Here is an 18,493-nt window from a genome sequence, read left to right as displayed (position 1 = left end):
CTACATAGTAAATTGTGATTTGTTATTTGTATTATCTTGTGCTTTGCAGTTCTGTTTTTTGCAGATTATGTTTTTTTTCTGAATTTTCATCTTAGGGATTATTATTTTTCTACTAATAAAGTTGATAAATTTTTTCTTAATGCTTAACTTTGGAACTAGAAATGTCAGCTTATTCAAACTACAACAAGTGTCAAATTATTGTCACTTGTGTTAAAATATGTAACATGTCTCATTCGATGATATTATTTAAAGGTCTGTCATTTTGACTGAACTTTTGAAGCAGGGACATTATTTTTGGAGACCAGGTAGGGAAAATAAAAATTATTCAGGGTTACCCATAAAAGGATGAGACTGAAGAGATAATCTTAAAACTCTCAAAATACGACTTATCCTACTGTTTAATCAAGTCTGAAGACGTTAATAAAGCTTTTTTTCAAAGAAAGACTGTAAATGTTCCTTAGTTTTCTCTGAAGTCTCTCCTTAGTGGGTAATAAATATATTAAATAAATTATTAAAGGGGTATAAATGAAAGGATACATATTTTCAATTATGATTATTTCAATTTTCAAAGATTTTTTTTTTGGGGGGGGGGAACCAACCCTGTGTACACCCTGACTTGACAGCGTCTTGTGAAAACCCAGTCAGGACGTCCTGAAGATGCTTCTTGAGGACTGAAGAGAAATTTTTTTTTTTTTTGGGGGGGGCCTGTGTTCGCCCTGAATTGACATAAGCTGTGAATCTTTTGAGGATACACACAGGACATCCTCTGTAAGTGAATATAAGACGACTGCAGGGAGAGTGGGAGGGACTGGGGAGGGGGTGGAGAACAGCTTTAAAACAACTGCTGGAGAAATACATGTGGCGGCACACAGACAAAAATACGGACAGACACAAGGGACCCCTGCAGAGACAAATGCCATTAGTAACCTGATACCCCAGTTTATGAGCAGCGTCCTTGACCTCATCTTAATGGTCTAAATATGACTACGTCTGAAGGAGTAATTGTGGGGACGTCCTATCCCCGTGTCTTGTGAGTCAATTTTAGACTTCCTTGGTCATCTTCCGTTCTTGCTGGGAACTGAGTTTTCTTCCAAAAATATTTTCCATTTCAAGGGAAACTGCTTATTAAAAGTGCTTAAAGTAAGAAAAATGATAAGAAAAAATTCAGTAGCTGCATTCACATCAAAAACACATCAAAAGTGCATAGAAAACAGATCAGACCTGCAGTCTCTGTGTTTGTATAAAAAGCCTTTTTTTTAAAAAAAAAAAAGGTTCAGACCTTTTAAAAATTTGTAAAAACGGTAGTAAATCGAGTAAATTCAGTGTGTTTTATGCATATTTTATTTTTTTCAAAAGAAAAACTTTAAAAAAATCAAGAAGAAACAGAATCTCAATGACCTTTTTTTGCCAAAAATTTATGAGTAACTTTTTTTTTCTTTGTCAAACCGGCAGTAACTTTTTATGATTTCAAAGATAAAATTTAGATACTACCACGAATTTTAAACTCTTTTCTCACTACATTAATTGAACCCTCTCTGACGCAACAATAAATGTAAAAATGTGATCTGAAGGACAAAAACTTACAAAACTACCTAGCTGTGCATTCCATAGGATGGGTAGTACAACTCCCTTCTCCTAGCTATATTTTCAAATTGACATATCAACATATCATGTAAACCCATTGAAATATCCATTCTTGGTGTTTCTATTAACTAGTAGGCTTGCACACTATAGTTTCAGGAGAAGTAAATATTTACATTTACTGTTATAGCGCCGATATAAGGATTTATCTCTGATTGGATAATGAGCTAGATATAAAGATAGATGTTATCAAAATGCAATTTCTATTGGTTCAGAATAAACACCAAACACATGGCTGAACCCTCATTGGATCAGGCGCTAATGGACTCGGCATACAGGAGTGTGCAGACATCTACATTTCTCAAAGTGCGTAAACCCAATCTTGTATCTATCTATATATATCTATATCTATATATGTCCAAACATAAAATTAAATGGAGTTTGCAGTCACATATCTAGATCAATACAATAACCATAAAACGATAAATACCACTATGTACATTTCCATGATCTATGCATTTTACAACATGAAAAGCAATAAATACAAAACAATAAAAATTACTGTAAAAAAACAACATTGCCATTGGATAGAAAAAGAAGAAAAAATGTCTACAATTGTCTTATTATTTGAAAAAAAATTTGAACATTTTTAAATAATCGTCATCAGTTTATTGTTGAGTATTGGATGAATCTGTTTAGGGTTTAGTGTTTACATATAATATAATGTTGTATCGTGTTGTTTGTGTTGTGTAGTCTCACAAAATAAGCTAATACATATGTACAGTCTTACAGACATAGTGGACCATTTCACCATTTTCTTCCAGAATGGAAATAACTTTATGCATACATTTTTAGAAGGTTTTAGAGGAATTGATTTTTTGGCACAACCTTAGATTTTCTAATCCCTGTATTTTTGCAACCCAATTTTTTAAAATTAATTAATTAAATTATTTTAAACTATGAACTCTGTTAGATAATAAAAGTTAATTTTGAAATATCAAAGGTCAACAACGTCAGGTTGCAAAGATAAAGGGATTACAAAAATTTAGTTTGTAAACTAAATTCCTTTACGCTGTAAAATCTCGGGTTTTATTGACGATTTTTGAGGTTGTGCACTTTTGTTTTATTGAGACTTGGGACTGGGAGGGAGAATCTTGTCTTTCCATAAAACCCAAAGCTCACTTTTAGTCATTGTTTTCTAAAATATGCCTTGCTTGTAAATAATATTAAAAGTTTTGATGTTAAAAAGTTTATTAAAAGGGGGTGAAAAAGGAAAACTCACGTAGCTTTAATTTTTAGTAAAAGACAACTTCTTGTTGGGATTATTTAGAATCATATCATTCCTTTATGGTTTAAATAAAAGTTGTTGTTTATTGCGTATAAGACGTCTCACCGTGCGTACAATTGTGTTAGTATCTTGAACAACGTTGTGTAGAGCAGACAGTGCACTGTGACTATGGTCACTTCCGGTGACGCGTGACGCATACTTATCCGATGTTTCAACCTTAAGTGATTGAAAGATAATAGTTTTTGTTTAACAAATTTGATACTTTTTCAAAATTCGTATTAAATTTTTTATTTTAGCAAAAAAAAATTTTAAAATACGGTCAATATCTTGTCAGAGTAATTAAACTGAATCCATTAAGGATTCCTATGGTCTCTGGTAAAATTATTAATTATCTTAAATAAATAAAAGCAATGTTTTTTAATAAAGAACAAAAATCTTTGCGTAATTCATTAAAGGCTACTTTCAATATGAATGATGTGGACAGACTTTTAAAAGTGTGCAAATAAGGGCGCTCAAATATCTGACCTACATCATACATTGCAGCTTAAAACTAATATTTTTGTTCAAAACTAAAAATTCTATACCATTAACGATTTTCTGTTAAGGAGCTATTTTTCGTTTTCCCCTTCCCACATTTTGTTCCTTATCATTTGCTTGAAAATTTGACCTTTTTTGTGCTCTTGTATAAAAATTGATGATAATTTTGCCAATTACTTTTCAAAACTTGAAATTTTAAAATGTACATGGTAAGGGCTTATTAAAAAGTATAAGTGATTTAGTGAGGTAAAATTTAAGGCCAAGGTGTTACGACCCTTCAAAGTCGACAGTATTTAAATCTATTGCAATTTTTCCTAGCATTCTGGATCTCTGTGCGCTCAGCTCATTTTTAATGATCAATTTAGATATTTTTAAAATCCTAGTGGACTTGAAGCCATTATTGCAAGAGCTAGGGTAATTCTATTCATGCAAAACTAACAAGAAGTAGATACGGAAATATAATACAATGTTGTGCATAATGATGACAATCCAACAGGGCTGCACAGAAACCAACCATAACCAACCATGGAATAGCACAGACGGGTCTTCACAAATATACTAAAAAATGTAATTTTTCTCTTTCGCACTAAATAATTGATATTGCTATTATTTTTAAAAAACCATAAATATATTAAATGTCTTTAAGCCATGGCAAAGAATGGTTTTACAGTATAATTAAGGAATTTTATGTTTTGAAATGTTTGACTTAAATAATCACTGTGATTTGAAGGTCTCACGCTCACAAAGTCTTGCGTCCAATAAATTGAATATTGTGATAGAAGAATATCAAGAAAAAATAAGGATTATATCTATAATCAAATAGCTTAAAATTGAAAAACACATACGATTTATCAAATTGGGAACATTTTTTGCCTCGAAATCTCAGGGGGGGGGCTACGCCCCTCCCTGAATCTGTCAGGGGGTGGCGAATGTCCCCCCGCCACCCCCCTGTGTCCGCCTTTGGTAGAATGACTATTATACGGATTATGGCCAGACGAAAGATAGTCACAAAGTACTTGCAGGAACTACTTACTGCAGACTACACAAACAAACAATGAAGGGACTTTATAGTACAAAGTGGACAAAAAGGACTAGTGGATCAATAACAAAAAAGCTCTCAAGCAAAAATCGAGGAAAATTTTGGCAATTACTTCTTTAAAACTAAAGCAAACAACAAGTGCTTTATTGTGCTAAAATTTACATGTAAAGGGCTACAGAAAAGCAAAAGTGAGTTGAAGCGGAGAAAACAAAGCTAAAAAAAATGATGAGAGTGTTTATAAGCAGGCTAAATCGATGTGTAAAATGAACTCGTTATTCGTCTTCTTGAATAAGATTAGAAGTGTTTGCAGGGAATAGGAATAAAGGGAAAGGAAATGGCGCTGGTCTGACATGAGAAAGCCAGTCGCACTGCTTTGCAGACAAGTTCGGTAAACTTTGCACACACTCTTTTGGTACAGACACACACCATGACTACAGTCAAGGAAGTTGCAGAACAATGTTGTTAATTATAATTAAGCTTGAATAACGACTAGTTTATTGTAAACTTTGATCAAATTATATTCTTTGCATGAAAACTTGGCTTACAGTGCTTACTTAAATATACAAATAATATACTACATGTATATTAAACTTATTTTTAAGTAAACAATTAACGATAAACAAATGTACTCTCCTAGACTGTACAAATACCGAGATTCGTATGTACTGTAAAGTGTATATACCTGCAGTACACACCTTTGGTTCGGTAAGCTTTACACACACACTTTTGGTACAGACACACACACATGACGTTTCCGCCCCCAGATGTTTGGTAGTGACATCTCTTGTATCTACATCAATAAAGTATTGCTAAACACAATCTGCCTATATTCATTAACATTCCAAAACACAAGCAATTAAATTTATTTTGATAACGAATATTCTATGTATAATATGAATACTGACACTCAGATTATTCTCATTTTTACTACACAGTGTTGATAAATCAACTATTAAGAATCGTAACTTTTAACTTAAACAAGAATTAATGGGTTCACTTCCTTTCGGAATAATCGCAATATTGGAAAATTGCACTATTTATAAAATGTATTATTATCTATATAACTTAGGACATGGTTTTATCTATGAAATGTCTTTATCCATGAAATGTCGTTGTCTGTGAAATGTTGTTGTATCGAAATATACCAACATCCTAATTTTTACATTCGGCCAATGTGTTTTGCAGCTCCTTGTTCAGGAATTCAATAAGAGACACGGTTCAAAGATTATATAACTATCAATTGAAATATGATAATTGAAGTTATTCAGAAACCATAACGATAATATGCAAATATGAAAAAAACACTTACAAATAATTCATTGAAATAAAATGAATAAAAATTTATTTATTTGTTTGCATCGTAATAAAGAAGATGAATAAAACCATAATCCTTGTTTACTTTTTCATGTAATTGTGTCTATATATATATGTTTTCAATAAGCTGGTGATTAAAAACCGGTGTCTTTAAAAAATCGTATTATAAGAAAAGGAAATGAAACTAGGAGTTATTTTTAAAATTTATTTTTAGATAAAACTTTTTTTACAAAATTTTAAAAAGAGCAGTTAATTTTTTTTTTTATTTGATCATATATCTGTTTTCTGTTCTTCTCTTATAGATCTACAAACAAACTTCAGCCTATATCCGATTGGGCTTTAAGTGGAATTATTGCATAACAAAATTTAACGTTTTCAAAGTTACGAGATGATCAGAAATGGAAAAAACCTCTCATTTATAAACTACTAGATCTAAGATTAAACAATGTTTCTGTTAACGACTTTAGATATCATGAATTTAATTATATTATTTGTTTTCTATGTACTGACTAACAAGTAATATTCTTTATTTACATATGTTCTTCGTTTAAATTCCATTTTTTGTGTGCGAAATAAACTTTAATAATAATAATAATAATAATACATTTATCGATTTCCAATGTGGCCACTTTTAGATTTAAGATTTGATCCCTCAACTAAATTAATTGAATATTTGCAACAAAATTAATTCTTCAAATCTCTATATTCTTTCAACGTTTCAAACTAAGATTATTAGATCTTACATAATTCATTGGTTGAAGTAAATGCTTGAATATACCGGGTAGCAAAGATAAAGGTACTAGATAATCAGAGTTTGTAGCTAAGACTCAGTTTCCTTTATCCACGGCGGGGTATCTAGGAGGAATTGAATTAATCTTTAGGTTACATAAGATGGATATGAATGCTTAATCCTGAGATTCACATACACCAAAGTTTTGGCTTCAGGGCTTACCTCCTATGTACATTTTTGTTCAAAATTAAGGTGTTTTTTAAGTGTGTGAAGTAGAAAACCCCGGAATTTTTTAATATCCTGTTGTGGCATGTTCTTGTGATTTTAAAATTTTTTTCATAGAGTCAGTTAGTCCCTGGCTCAATCATATTCACTATGTTATAGTCCATCTATTCACATAGATTCAGCCTGCTTATTAAAGTCCATAGATAAAAAGTCTCATCAATTTTTAAGACAGGGTCGACTTTGAAGTGTCGAAACGTCTTGGGCTTTGATTTTACCATTCAAACTCACTTATTCTTTTCTGTAGCCCTTTACATGAATATTTTTGCACAATAAAGCACTTGTTGTTTGCTTTGCTTTTAAGAAGTAATTGGCAAAATTTTCCTCGATTTTTGCTTGAGAGCATTTTTGTTATTGATCCATTAGTCCTTTTTGTCCACTTTGTACTATAAAGTCCCTTTATTGTTTGTTTGTGTAGTCTGCAGTAAGTAGTTCCTGCAAGTACTTTGTGACTATCTTTCGTCTGTCCATAATCCGTATAATAGTCCTTCTACCCTTGATTTCCAGTAAAGGGACTTTACTTCTGTTATGGCCTACAAAATTCCTGTTAGGCGGATATAATCCTTACTTTTTCTTGATATTCTTCTATCACAATATTCAAATTATTGGACGTATGTTTTCTGTACCCTTAGATGTCATGTTTTCTGAACCCTTAATTTAATCCTCCAGTTTTTTTTATAATATATTTGTAAGTAATCAAGTAAGCAAGAAAGTAATTACCCCCTCCCCCTCTATAAAAAGGAAAGATATTAATTTATTGTTTACTTTTTTTTAATTGATTGGATGGTAGATTGTTAGTCTTTTTAGACAATGAATTCTTAACTAAAAGAAATTAGAATTGTAGATTTTTTTCTCATTTTGAAAGAGATGGGTTTTAATTTCTGTGTGAAAATGAAATAGGTTTAGACATCTTTTTTTAATTCCTGCTGATTTTTGACAACCTTTAATTTTTATTAATCATTTTACACTTGTCAAATTTTAAGCCTTTAATTTGTCGATATCTTTGATTATTTTGCAAATATAGCATGTGTCACAGTTTGAACATTAGACCTGTTTGTAATAATTCTGTTTTAAACTGGTCATAACAAAAAAAGCGGAAAGTCTAGAAAAATTGTATTTATTTTCATTCCATCCTATGGGAAGTTTTTAGGAGGCCGAGGAAGCAATTTTACTTTAGGGCCACAAAAATTATTTCTGTTTCCAAGGTTTCAGTTTAATATTTCTTTTTGCAAATGTGAAGTCTTTTTTAAATGTCGTGGGTAGTTGATCTTTTTTAATTGAAATAAAAATTTTATAATGTTTTATTTGTAGATATAAATCTTCATATAATCAAAAATACACTGCTTTCAATAGATTTATTAAAGCACGTTTTTAAAAAGATAAAGGAAATTGATTTATTCAGAAACAAAATGAAGAACTGGTTCTTTTTTCTTGGAGAATGTTTCCTGCTTACAAGCATTTTGGTCGCTGCCGAAAAAGCGAATTTTACTGGATTTCAGGTTATAGATACTAGTAAAAGATACTAGTTTCAGATAGATACTACATACTAGTTTCATGTAGATACTGCAGATACTAGTTTCAGATGGATACTATATACTAGTATCATGTAGATACTGGATACTAGTTTCAGGTAGATACTAGATACTTGTTTTAAGTAGTTACTAAATACTAGTTTTAGGTAGATACTAGATACTAGTTTCAGGTAGATACTAGATACTAGCTTTTTATAGATACTATATATACTAGTTTTTTTGGTAGATACTAGTTTCAGATAGTTACTAGAAATGAGTTTCAGTTGGATACTAGAAACTAATTTCAAGTAGTTTCTACTAGCTAATTTTAGGTAGCTACAACTACAAGAAACTAGATTTAGGTTAATAATGGATACTAGTTTTAGGTAGATACTAGAAACTAGTTTCAGAGCTTCCCATAACATATTGGATTATCTCCAATCTTTAAAGCCAAATACGCAAATAATACACATAAAACCTCATAATTTCTCCATACAAATATTTATATTACCGAAAAATTTAATATTAATGGTATAAACGATCTAATATGATGTGAGACACCCTTTAGATACTAAATACTAGGCTCAGATAGTTTCAGGTAGTTTCTAGAAACTAGTTTCAGGTAGTTTCTAGATACTAGTTTCAGGTAGTTTCTGGAAACTAGTTTCAGATAATCTCTAGAAATTAGTTTCAGATAATCTCTAGAAACTAGTTTCAGGTAGTTTCTAGAAACTAGTTTCACGTGGTTTCTAGAAATTAATTTAAGGTAGTTTCTAAAAACTAGTTTCAGGTAGTTACTAGATACTAGTACAGCTAGATACTAGATACTAGTTTTATGTAGATACTAGATATTAGATGCTGGTTTTATTAAGATATTATTTCCGGAGGATGCTAATATAAGTAGATAATAGAAAATTCCCTGTTAAGGGTTAATATTTTTGACAATCAAATGCATTAACTTATTTTTTTTGTATATTCATGTACTAGGTGCTAGAAATTAACCATTTGCTAGAGGAAGATCAAATTAAATTTCTTTCCTGGGGTAAGTATGAGTATTGAGTAATTAATATGTATGAATTAGTGTCATTTTTTTCTCTAATGTTTCATAATTATGTTGGCTTAATCTATAAAATATTACTCGTTAAGTTGTTGACTTCTGGACCAGTCCTCGACAAAATGGATCCGAGGTCACTTTCATGCTTCCACTAAAATACAGGTTTATTCTAACAAATAAAATATTCATACGTTTGTTGAATACGTATATCTTTATTCACTTTTTATTTGTATAATCTTTATTCCGTGTTATTTTCTTATACATTATCTCAATCCTCAAGTTTGTCCTTTATATGAAAATGAACAAATGACTTTTCCCATTAAGGATCTTCAAATTTATTGATAAGTTGTTTATAATCTTATTCTAGGGGAAAGGTGAAGGAATTTTTGAATAAAGAGGTTAGTTCTTGTATTCTTATTTTGACAAGATGTTTAGTTAACTTTTTAAACTGTTATGCAATAGTTTAATCCAATATTTGGACCCAAATCCGTCTTTATAAAAATTCAATCAGTCACTGCTAAGAACTGCTTTATAGTAACAGAACATAAAAGAAAATGTAGATTTTTTAAAAACAGGCTTTTTCTGCTAGTTTTGTTTGAAGGAGAAATAATGTAGTATTTACAAGGTAATTTAATTGAACTGTATGTGTATCTTTAAAGTATCTTATATTTATAATTATGCCTGATAATCCAAGTAGCCAAATGTTTTGAATTTACAGTTCAAATTTTGCCTCTCCCTAGATTTCTGTATATGCCCTTGGCCAGATACAAAATAAAAAAGTATTTTTCCTAAATTTTTAAAAGTTAATTAATAAGTGTGGATTTTAACTTTTAACTTATTCTAGGGAATATCTTACAAAATTGTAATGAAAGATTTGCAATCAGAGATAGATAAAGAGACCAAAGAAAATAGAGAAGGATGCAATAAACTTGTAGAATTCAGTCAAAATAGAAGGTGAAGAAATTTAAGTAAAAAATCGTTTGAAAACTGTATTTGTAATTTAAATTTTATTATTATTGTTTTAAGTTTTATCATAATCATAAATATTATTATTATAAGTATTATTGTTACATGAAAAATGCTTCTTAAAAGAGTCATTGTGTAGAATATCAAGTAAATGTTAGATTTTTTTGCTAATGACATGTAGCAATTTTAAAACTTTTATCTTTTATATATCAGGTTAAAGCGCGAATCTATTTGGGAAATTCTTTCAAATGCTCTTACACGGAGGGGGCGGAAAATAACAAACTCAGGTATGTTAAGAGTTAAAAAAATTAATACTACAGTGTAACCCTTAATAACGAATACATGGAAAGAATTCATCAAATGTCGTATTCTTCACTTTCTAATAATGGAATGTTGCAGATATTTAGTTTTTAATTAAATGATTATATGGAACTCTTTAAAACTGTTCCCGCATATTCATGTCTATTTATCTATTTTCGAAAATACTGAAGTTTACGTAATATAGTATAAAACTCATTGAAAAATTGCCAAGACGACATTTGATAAATTCTTCCGATGTATTCGTTATTAAGGGTTTCACTGTACAAGATTATTAAAAAAGATTACGACATACCAATGTAGAAAAGACTAAATGCTTATCTGTCAAACAAAGTATCAGCCCCTTTTCTGGAATCATGTGACTATTTAATTTCAAACTTTTTTAGATTTATCTTTGAATGAGCAGAACTACATAGAGCCCCTAAAGCCTCAATTAAAAGGTAGTCAGTACGCTTTAACAATAATTTCCATGCACCGATCATGTATACTTGTTGACCGAACGAAGCATATTTTTACAAAAGGAATGTTTAAATCTTTATTTTGTGAAATGAGATATCTGTTAAAATGATTTATCATTTATAACCTTAGTTCCTAAATTGTATCCAAAAGTATACGATCAGTTTCTGATTGTCTTTAGACCATGTAAGTTTGAGTAAGTATATTTGATTGTAAACAATTCTGCAACTCATGGTTTAAGTTGCCCATATATACGGGGGCACAAGGAGGAGGCAGGGGGGGGGAAGGTGCACTGGGGTTAGAGGTAATCTAAAGGTCTAGTGCTGTGACACGGAATGAGGAAGTAAATTTTATTGAATGTCGCTAGAAACGGGATCTTTTATATTTATTTCTAAATGAATATATTTAAGATAGGGCGTGTAGAATTAATTCTAGATGTAACATTGATAATACAGATTTTTTTGAACAAAAATGTGATTTTCATCAGGGTTTCCAGTAAGCTGTATCTTATCTGTTAAATAACGTTTATATGTTCTTTAAATTCGTTTTTAAACAGCCAGCATGAAAAGGGTTAACAACCAAGGATGAGACGTTAAGGACGACCTTATAAACTCCTTTAAGGACGACCTTATAAACTCCTTTATTCTAAAAATCTGAAGGTTATTTGTGTCTTTAGTTTTTAATATGATGTGCAAATGATTTGGCAAAGAATGCTTACAGTTTAAAGGAACCATCAATTTACTAAAAAATGCTGGGTAAGAATTTAAAAAGGAGCCTTTGAAGTCTTTACTTTTGCGGTTAACCTCTATTTGGCAGTATGTTCATAATAAAAAGAAAATTTTTGAAAATATCGACATTCTTTACAGTAAACATATTAATTTTGAATTTCGAATATTGTCTTTTTTTTAGAGATTGATGGAGGAGAAATGAACTGGAATCAATATCATCGGTAAATTTTAACTATTCTTCATATTAACTTATTGCAGTAAAATATCACAAACTCAATGCTGTTCAAATCGAACAGCATTATCGTGACCGAATAAAAATTTAAAGAACACGAGCAACTCTGTTTTATTTCACGTCGCAAAGTGAGATTCGGAGATTACAAAATCTTTAACCTAATCTTTTAGCATTTCTACGGTTTGAGGGAACCCAACATTAAAATCTCCTCTGTTTACAGGTTGAAAACAATATATAACTGGATGGAAGACTTGGCACACGAATATAGGAAACAATATGAATACCAAAACAAAATATGTATTGTTTAATTACCTTTTATAAGAAAACAAGCGAGGGTACTGGGTAGGCGTATTCTAAAAGAATATTTAAATATTGTAGTTTTGAAAGCACACTTGTCACTTATTATTTCTTTTGTTTCGTTTGCGAACAGTGACCTGGTGACAATTTTAGTGCTTGGGACTACAGCAGAGGGAAGAAATATTGTAGCACTAAAGGTAAAATATGGAATTTTGTGACAGATTTCTGTTGAATTTTTGTTGAATTTAATATTCATATAATTTTCTAAAAGTAAATTTCAATCTTTTAAAGAACTATAATAATTATAAAGTATTAAAAAATGTTTAAAGCGTAAAAGGTTAAATTTCCAAATAACATGAATGCACATTTACAATTTATTCACTCGGTGACAATTTTCTATTTATCTAAATCAATCAAATCAAACTCAGCAAATTCAAACTTTTTTATTTTTTTCCAGATTGGACAAAACTCTAAACATTCCAAACCTGGTATATTCATAGAAGGAGGAATACATGCAAGGTCGTCTTACTTCTTTTAATTTGGGGAAGTTACTATTGATACCACAGATTGAATCATAATATATATCAGGGTTAATTATTTAACTCGTCGAAATCGACGAGTCAAAGGAAGTGTTCGCGAAAAGCGAAAGGGGGTGTTGGCTGATATTGAATTAAATTCGTTATTGATTGCTACTAAATGAACTGTTCTCTGTTGCCATATAAGTAGAAATTGTTGAACAACACCTTATTATATTCAGGAGCCATAGGACCCATACAAATCCACGGAATTGCATTATTCCACTCAGATCGTAAATAATTCAATTACATTTTAGATTAATTATTCAGATATTACAACCTATAAATATCGAATTCAATTCAAAAGACATATATTTGAAATTTCAAAATGTTTGTAATTACAAACAAAACTATTAATAGTAAAATTCTACATATTTACATATTTATAGATTTATGAAAATGTTTTTTTTTTTTTTTAGAGAATGGATAAGTGTTGCTAGTGTATCTTACGTGGCAAACGAATTAGGAAAACATTTTTATTCAAATCTCTGAACTATGTGGTAGTCATTTCTTTATTGCTAAATCCAGCTAAATCCTTGATACTTAAGAATAAAGTCATTTCATACATGCCAGAGTCTAACTTGAATTAGAATTAAAAATGCATAACTAAGCAATTAAATATAAAAATGACTTCTTCTTCGAAATATATAGAAGATAGCGTTTGGCTTTGCATGCAAACTGAATAAAATAATAGATTATAATTTAATTTCTGATAAATAATTCAGACAAAAAAAGTTAATGTTTACAGTAAAGAACCCAAGCAATGCTGATCTTTTGGAGATATTTGACTTTTTCATTCTTCCTGTGCTTAATCCAGATGGGTAAGAAACAAAGAGAATAGAATATATATTAGAGTGGAATTTAGCAAATCCCTCGGTATAAACTATTTCTGTAGTCCCTTTCAGCCTGAAAAAAGAGTTCAAAGTGTACAAATCATGTACATGTTCACAAATTATATGCAGTAGAGTACATTAATACAGTATGTTCCCTAGACTATCCATTTCAATTTTGAATTTTTTAAAGCTGTTAAATAAACTTTATAAATAAAAAACATCATTTGATTTATAGTTATAACGGAAAATCATCGTTTGTAAAGTAAAAGGCATAGAGTCTATGTGAAATGATCATTGGTCAGTTATGAAACCAGCCTATTTCATAATTTGGTTTTCTTTTAATGTCAATTTTAGATTTTCAATAAAATGATGTTCCAGGGCCCAAAAGGGTATATAGCACAAATATGTGAAGTACACCTGCAGTATGGAAGCAGTACACCAAAATGGCCGTTTTACACTTTTTTCTAGTAAATTCCCCTCTAATATATATTCTATTCTCTTTGGTAAGAAATTAGACAGCAGCCATAAAAATTAACAAAACATGAATAATAATATTACACATTTGTGGAAAAAAGTCTCGGTAAAACATCTTACTAAAATTTAACGAATACAATACAATATTAAAATAATAAATGTTCAGGTATGAGTACACCCATACAGACAATAGAATGTGGAGAAAGAACCGAAGTAAGGATTCCAGTTTGCTGAATATTTTAACCAACTGCATGTAAGTAGCAAGTTATTGATGTAATGCTCAAGTCATCGATTCATCACACACACTCAATTTGCGTTAAATTCATTAAGCCGCATCTATTCTCTTTTACAGCTTTATTAAGTTAAGAACATTTTTATGTTAAAGATAGATTCTGTTTCATAAAATATTTGGTAATTTTTATATAGTTGTTTCGTTCCGTTCAAATTGACAAATCCCCGTAACAAATAAAGTTAGACAGTTAGCAAGTTAGCAGGATTTTTTTTTTCGAATTTCATTTTACAAATATATTTTGTTTCAAAAAAGGAACTAATGAACTATGTTTTTAATAAGTTGTGATTTTTTTCTTTCTATATATTAGTACTTTATTTAGTGGAGTGGATTTGAACCGTAATTTTGGATTTAGCTGGGGGGATATTGGATTGATGGATGCACCACAGGTATTTTATGTTTTACACAAGAAAATGAAGATTAAACCTAGTGACGATGGATGAATTGTGAAAAATTTACAGCTAAATAATGTCAAAAGTAACAGCTCTTAATCTTAGTGTCAAGATTTACAACTTATTTTACAGGGTGTCCTGATAAACATTGAAATCGGTTAAGAAACCCTGTACTTCAAGTCTTAACCAGAAGTTATTATTGTCAAAATTTAAAATGTATTAGTATCAAGACAAACAAATTGTTATTTTTTATCAAATTTGATGTCTTCACCCGGATATCTCTTTTTTAATCGTTTGTGAAAACGATCGTTAAACGATAGTTTTTTGTTTCGTTTTTCAATCGTTTTGAACTTTTAGAAAATGAATAACGATCGTTTTTGAAAACGATCGTTTTCTCCCAAAAACGAAACGATCGTTTTTGAAAACGATTGAAAAAAAATTACATGCAACTTTATTGAATGTCGTCTTACATATGAAGTTAAAAAGTTGTGGGGGAGCTAAAACTTCTTGATGTTTTCTTAAAAACTACCTAATAATAAGAACAGATGCCTTTCAGGTCGGTTTCCTCTCTTCGTTAACGATCGTTAACGAAGGGTCGTCGTTAACGATCGTTAACGATCGTTAACGAAACGACGATTTTTATAAAAACGACAATTTTTAGAAAACGAAATTTTTAAAAAAGCGACAATTTTTAAAGAACGAACATTTTAAAAAAAACGATCGTTTTTAATAACGATCGTTTCGTTTTTCAAAAAACTGAAAACGTTAACATCACAGGTATTTTATGATTTGAACAAAAAAATTAAGATTAAACTTAGTGAAGATGGATGAATTAACTGTGAAAAATTGACAGCTAAATAGTGTCAAAAGTAACAACTCGTAATCAAGATTTACAACTTATTTTACAGGGTGTCCTGATAAACATTGGAATCGGTTAGGAAACCCTGCACTTTAAGTCTTAATCAGAAGTTATTATTGCCAAAATTTAAAACGTATCAAGACAAACGTTTATCAAGATAAACAAATTGTTATTTTTTTTGTCAAATTTGATGTCTTCACCCGGATATCTCTTTTGTCTATACCTATTTAGATGGGGACACCTCTACCATGTCTTGAAACCTACATTGGGAGTGCTCCTTTCTCAGAACAAGAAACACAGGTAACACTTTCGTTCACAGTCTCTTATAGTGTATTTTTCTCTCAATATCAATAAACCATGCATCATGAAGGCGTCTAACTATGGAATTCCCCCCCCCCCCCCCCACATGGTGGCGTATTCAGGGGGTCAATATTGCTGACCCCTCCCCCTCCTGATACCCCAATTGCCCCCCCAGGATCCTCCTTTTTGTCAAGCATTATGCATATATGATACCAGATTACGTTATGTATTACTTTTTTATTCAGTTTTTATTATTACAATGAAACTTATGAAACATCATAAAATTTGACCCCCAACCCCAATATATTTTTTGGTCATGTTTATTATATTTCAGGCTGTGAGAGACTTTATTCTATCTCAACCGGGAAAATTCATCAGTTATCTTGCAATTCATAGCTATGGGTCAAAGATTGTATATCCCTGGTCTTCAACAGAAGAAAAGGTATTGACAATAAATAAAAGAACACTAAGCAGTCTTTAAAATCGAAGTAGAAATAAGGCAAAGAAACAAATATCAAAATTTTAATGATTCTACTTGATTTGAATATTGAAGGTCGCGGATTGGCAGGAGTTGAAAGAGATGGCAAACCGGTTTGCAGAACCGGTTTTCCTAGCATCAGGTGGTACAGATTTGTACAAAATTGGTACAGCTACTGAGATACAGTACAGAGCTACAGGTACAAGAAATAATATGTTGAAGCTGATTTTTAATATCATTTTTCCGCCATACTTATAGTCAAAAGTTTTCCCTCTAAATTCTTGATATGCTTAGTGTGATTTGTTTCTTTTTATGCCTGTACAATATATTTTCATATATGATAATTCATTACCAGTGCTCCAAAACTTTCGAGTAAAAATCGATGAGATCGTTGCCCTTTACTTCTGAATAACTGAAGCTAAAAAAAGAGCCCTAATTTTCTAAAATTCACATGTCTGAGACACCTTATTAAGGTTAAGACAAAGGCAAAGAGACGCTTAAAGTCAACCGAGTCTTAAAAATTTTTTTCGGCCACCATGCTTTTGAAAAAGTGAAGAATTAGAACCTGTCGGACAGTTTAAAAGTTCAACACTACCAGTATTCTAAGATTTGGAACTACAAACTAAAGTCGCGTAAATGACAAGTTAAATTCAGAACTCTATATTTTACTCTATTTGAATCAAGGTTGTTTGAAAAGGTTGCTTTCTCAGTCTTGATGCGCTCAAATGTACGAAAAATGTCGTCTACTAAGAACATGAACAGTGAAATTTGTAAATGACGTCACGGAATATGGAGTAGCAGGTAAGGAATCAGTGACGTCATTTACGGATTTCACTGTCCTACTGTTAGGAGACGACATCTCCGTACATATGAATTTTTTACAATTTCCCCATTACTAAAAGAGTTTTTTAGATCTTTTATCAGATCTTAATTAATAAATTAATTGTAGGCGGAGCTGATGACTGGGCTAGAGGAGGAGCAGGGATAAAGTGAGTCAATTAGACAAACATAATTTCATTTACTGATAAATTTTAAAAGTTGACACTTCCTTAAATTGCTTTTGGTAAGTGATTTAGTAAATTTAATGAAAATGGTTTAGGAATTAGGCGTCATAAAAGTTAGAACTTATCTAACCACCCACCGTCTGTGCAAATTATGACCTAAAAAAATATGTAATCAAAATACAATTTTAATGTCGTCCGCGATTTTAAACTCGGAGAAATCAAAATATCAAAAAGGTAAGTAGCGACAGCCGAAAAATTGCTTAAATTTTGTTTAGATCTTTTTTTGTGAGTTTTCGTGCTCATTCAATTTTTAATTTTTTCAAAATTCGTTTTTCAAATCCGAGTTCTGCATACAAATTCCAATTTTGGGGGCCTATATGGTGATTTCTCATGCTCGTCGGAACGCAACCGCAAATAAATGATGCGCTAAAAAAATTTTAAATCGTTCAGATTTAAAGTTTTTATCGCATCATTTATTTGCAGTCTTAATGCACAAACCCCCAGTAAGCATTTGGCTGATTTATAAAAAAAATAATAAATTGATCATCCCTACTAGGTTTGTTTATCTTGTTGAGCTGCCTGGAAAGGGGCGTGGTTTTCTTCTCCCGCCCTCCTGGATATTACATGTATCAAGAACAACTCTCGCCGGAGTCCAAGGATTGGCCAGAGCTATCGCACAGAGCCTGTAAAATATTTTCTCCAACCTTTTTATTACACAAGTAAAAAGTCTTTTAATATAGATATTTTATTTGTATTTTAGACAGATTTGTCAACAATTGCATGCGCTAATCGCATTTGCATTGCATCATGCATATTTTGTTATTGTGTTATATATAATTGTTATTGTGTTGCCATTATTACTTAAGACTGAATTTCTTTAGATAATATTTTTAGATTTTTGAAATCATTCACCAAAACAAATAATTATATTCACACTTTTAAAAAATAAATCAACA

The 18,493-nt window shown here is 30.7% G+C and overlaps 1 protein-coding gene across 1 annotated transcript; it reads left to right on the top strand.

Annotated features, from left to right (window-relative positions):
• The first annotated feature begins 286 nt into the window (after positions 1-286).
• On the top strand, positions 287-18,272 carry LOC111713875 (carboxypeptidase B). Its single transcript, XM_023488848.1, has 21 exons — positions 287-305; positions 8,174-8,270; positions 9,270-9,324; positions 9,429-9,498; positions 9,704-9,734; positions 10,181-10,290; positions 10,516-10,589; positions 11,007-11,060; positions 11,986-12,025; positions 12,257-12,304; positions 12,467-12,530; positions 12,791-12,852; positions 13,328-13,374; positions 13,657-13,729; positions 14,382-14,468; positions 14,827-14,893; positions 15,987-16,055; positions 16,390-16,497; positions 16,609-16,732; positions 17,483-17,522; positions 18,094-18,272. Exons 2-21 carry the CDS (start codon positions 8,181-8,183, stop codon positions 18,224-18,226), a joined length of 1,446 nt encoding a protein of 481 aa, XP_023344616.1. The 5' UTR covers positions 287-305; positions 8,174-8,180; the 3' UTR covers positions 18,227-18,272.
• The last annotated feature ends 221 nt before the right edge of the window (positions 18,273-18,493 follow it).

This window comes from Eurytemora carolleeae, unplaced genomic scaffold (assembly GCF_000591075.1).
Source record: "Eurytemora carolleeae unplaced genomic scaffold, Eaff_2.0 scaffold3, whole genome shotgun sequence".
Lineage (NCBI taxonomy): Eukaryota > Metazoa > Arthropoda > Copepoda > Calanoida > Temoridae > Eurytemora > Eurytemora carolleeae.
Note: the sequence above shows the minus strand (reverse complement) of the source record. Positions and strands in the feature narration are given on the sequence as shown.

Bases quoted from the DNA above. Each gene is read 5' to 3' on its own strand.
- LOC111713875 (XM_023488848.1), top strand. From the start codon at position 8,181: ATGAAGAACTGGTTCTTTTTTCTTGGAGAATGTTTCCTGCTTACAAGC. The intron at 9,735-10,180 runs GTTAGTTCTTGT...AACTTATTCTAG, and splicing joins AGGAATTTTTGAATAAAGAG to GGAATATCTTACAAAATTGT. The intron at 14,469-14,826 runs GTAAGTAGCAAG...TACTTTATTTAG, and splicing joins AATATTTTAACCAACTGCAT to TGGAGTGGATTTGAACCGTA.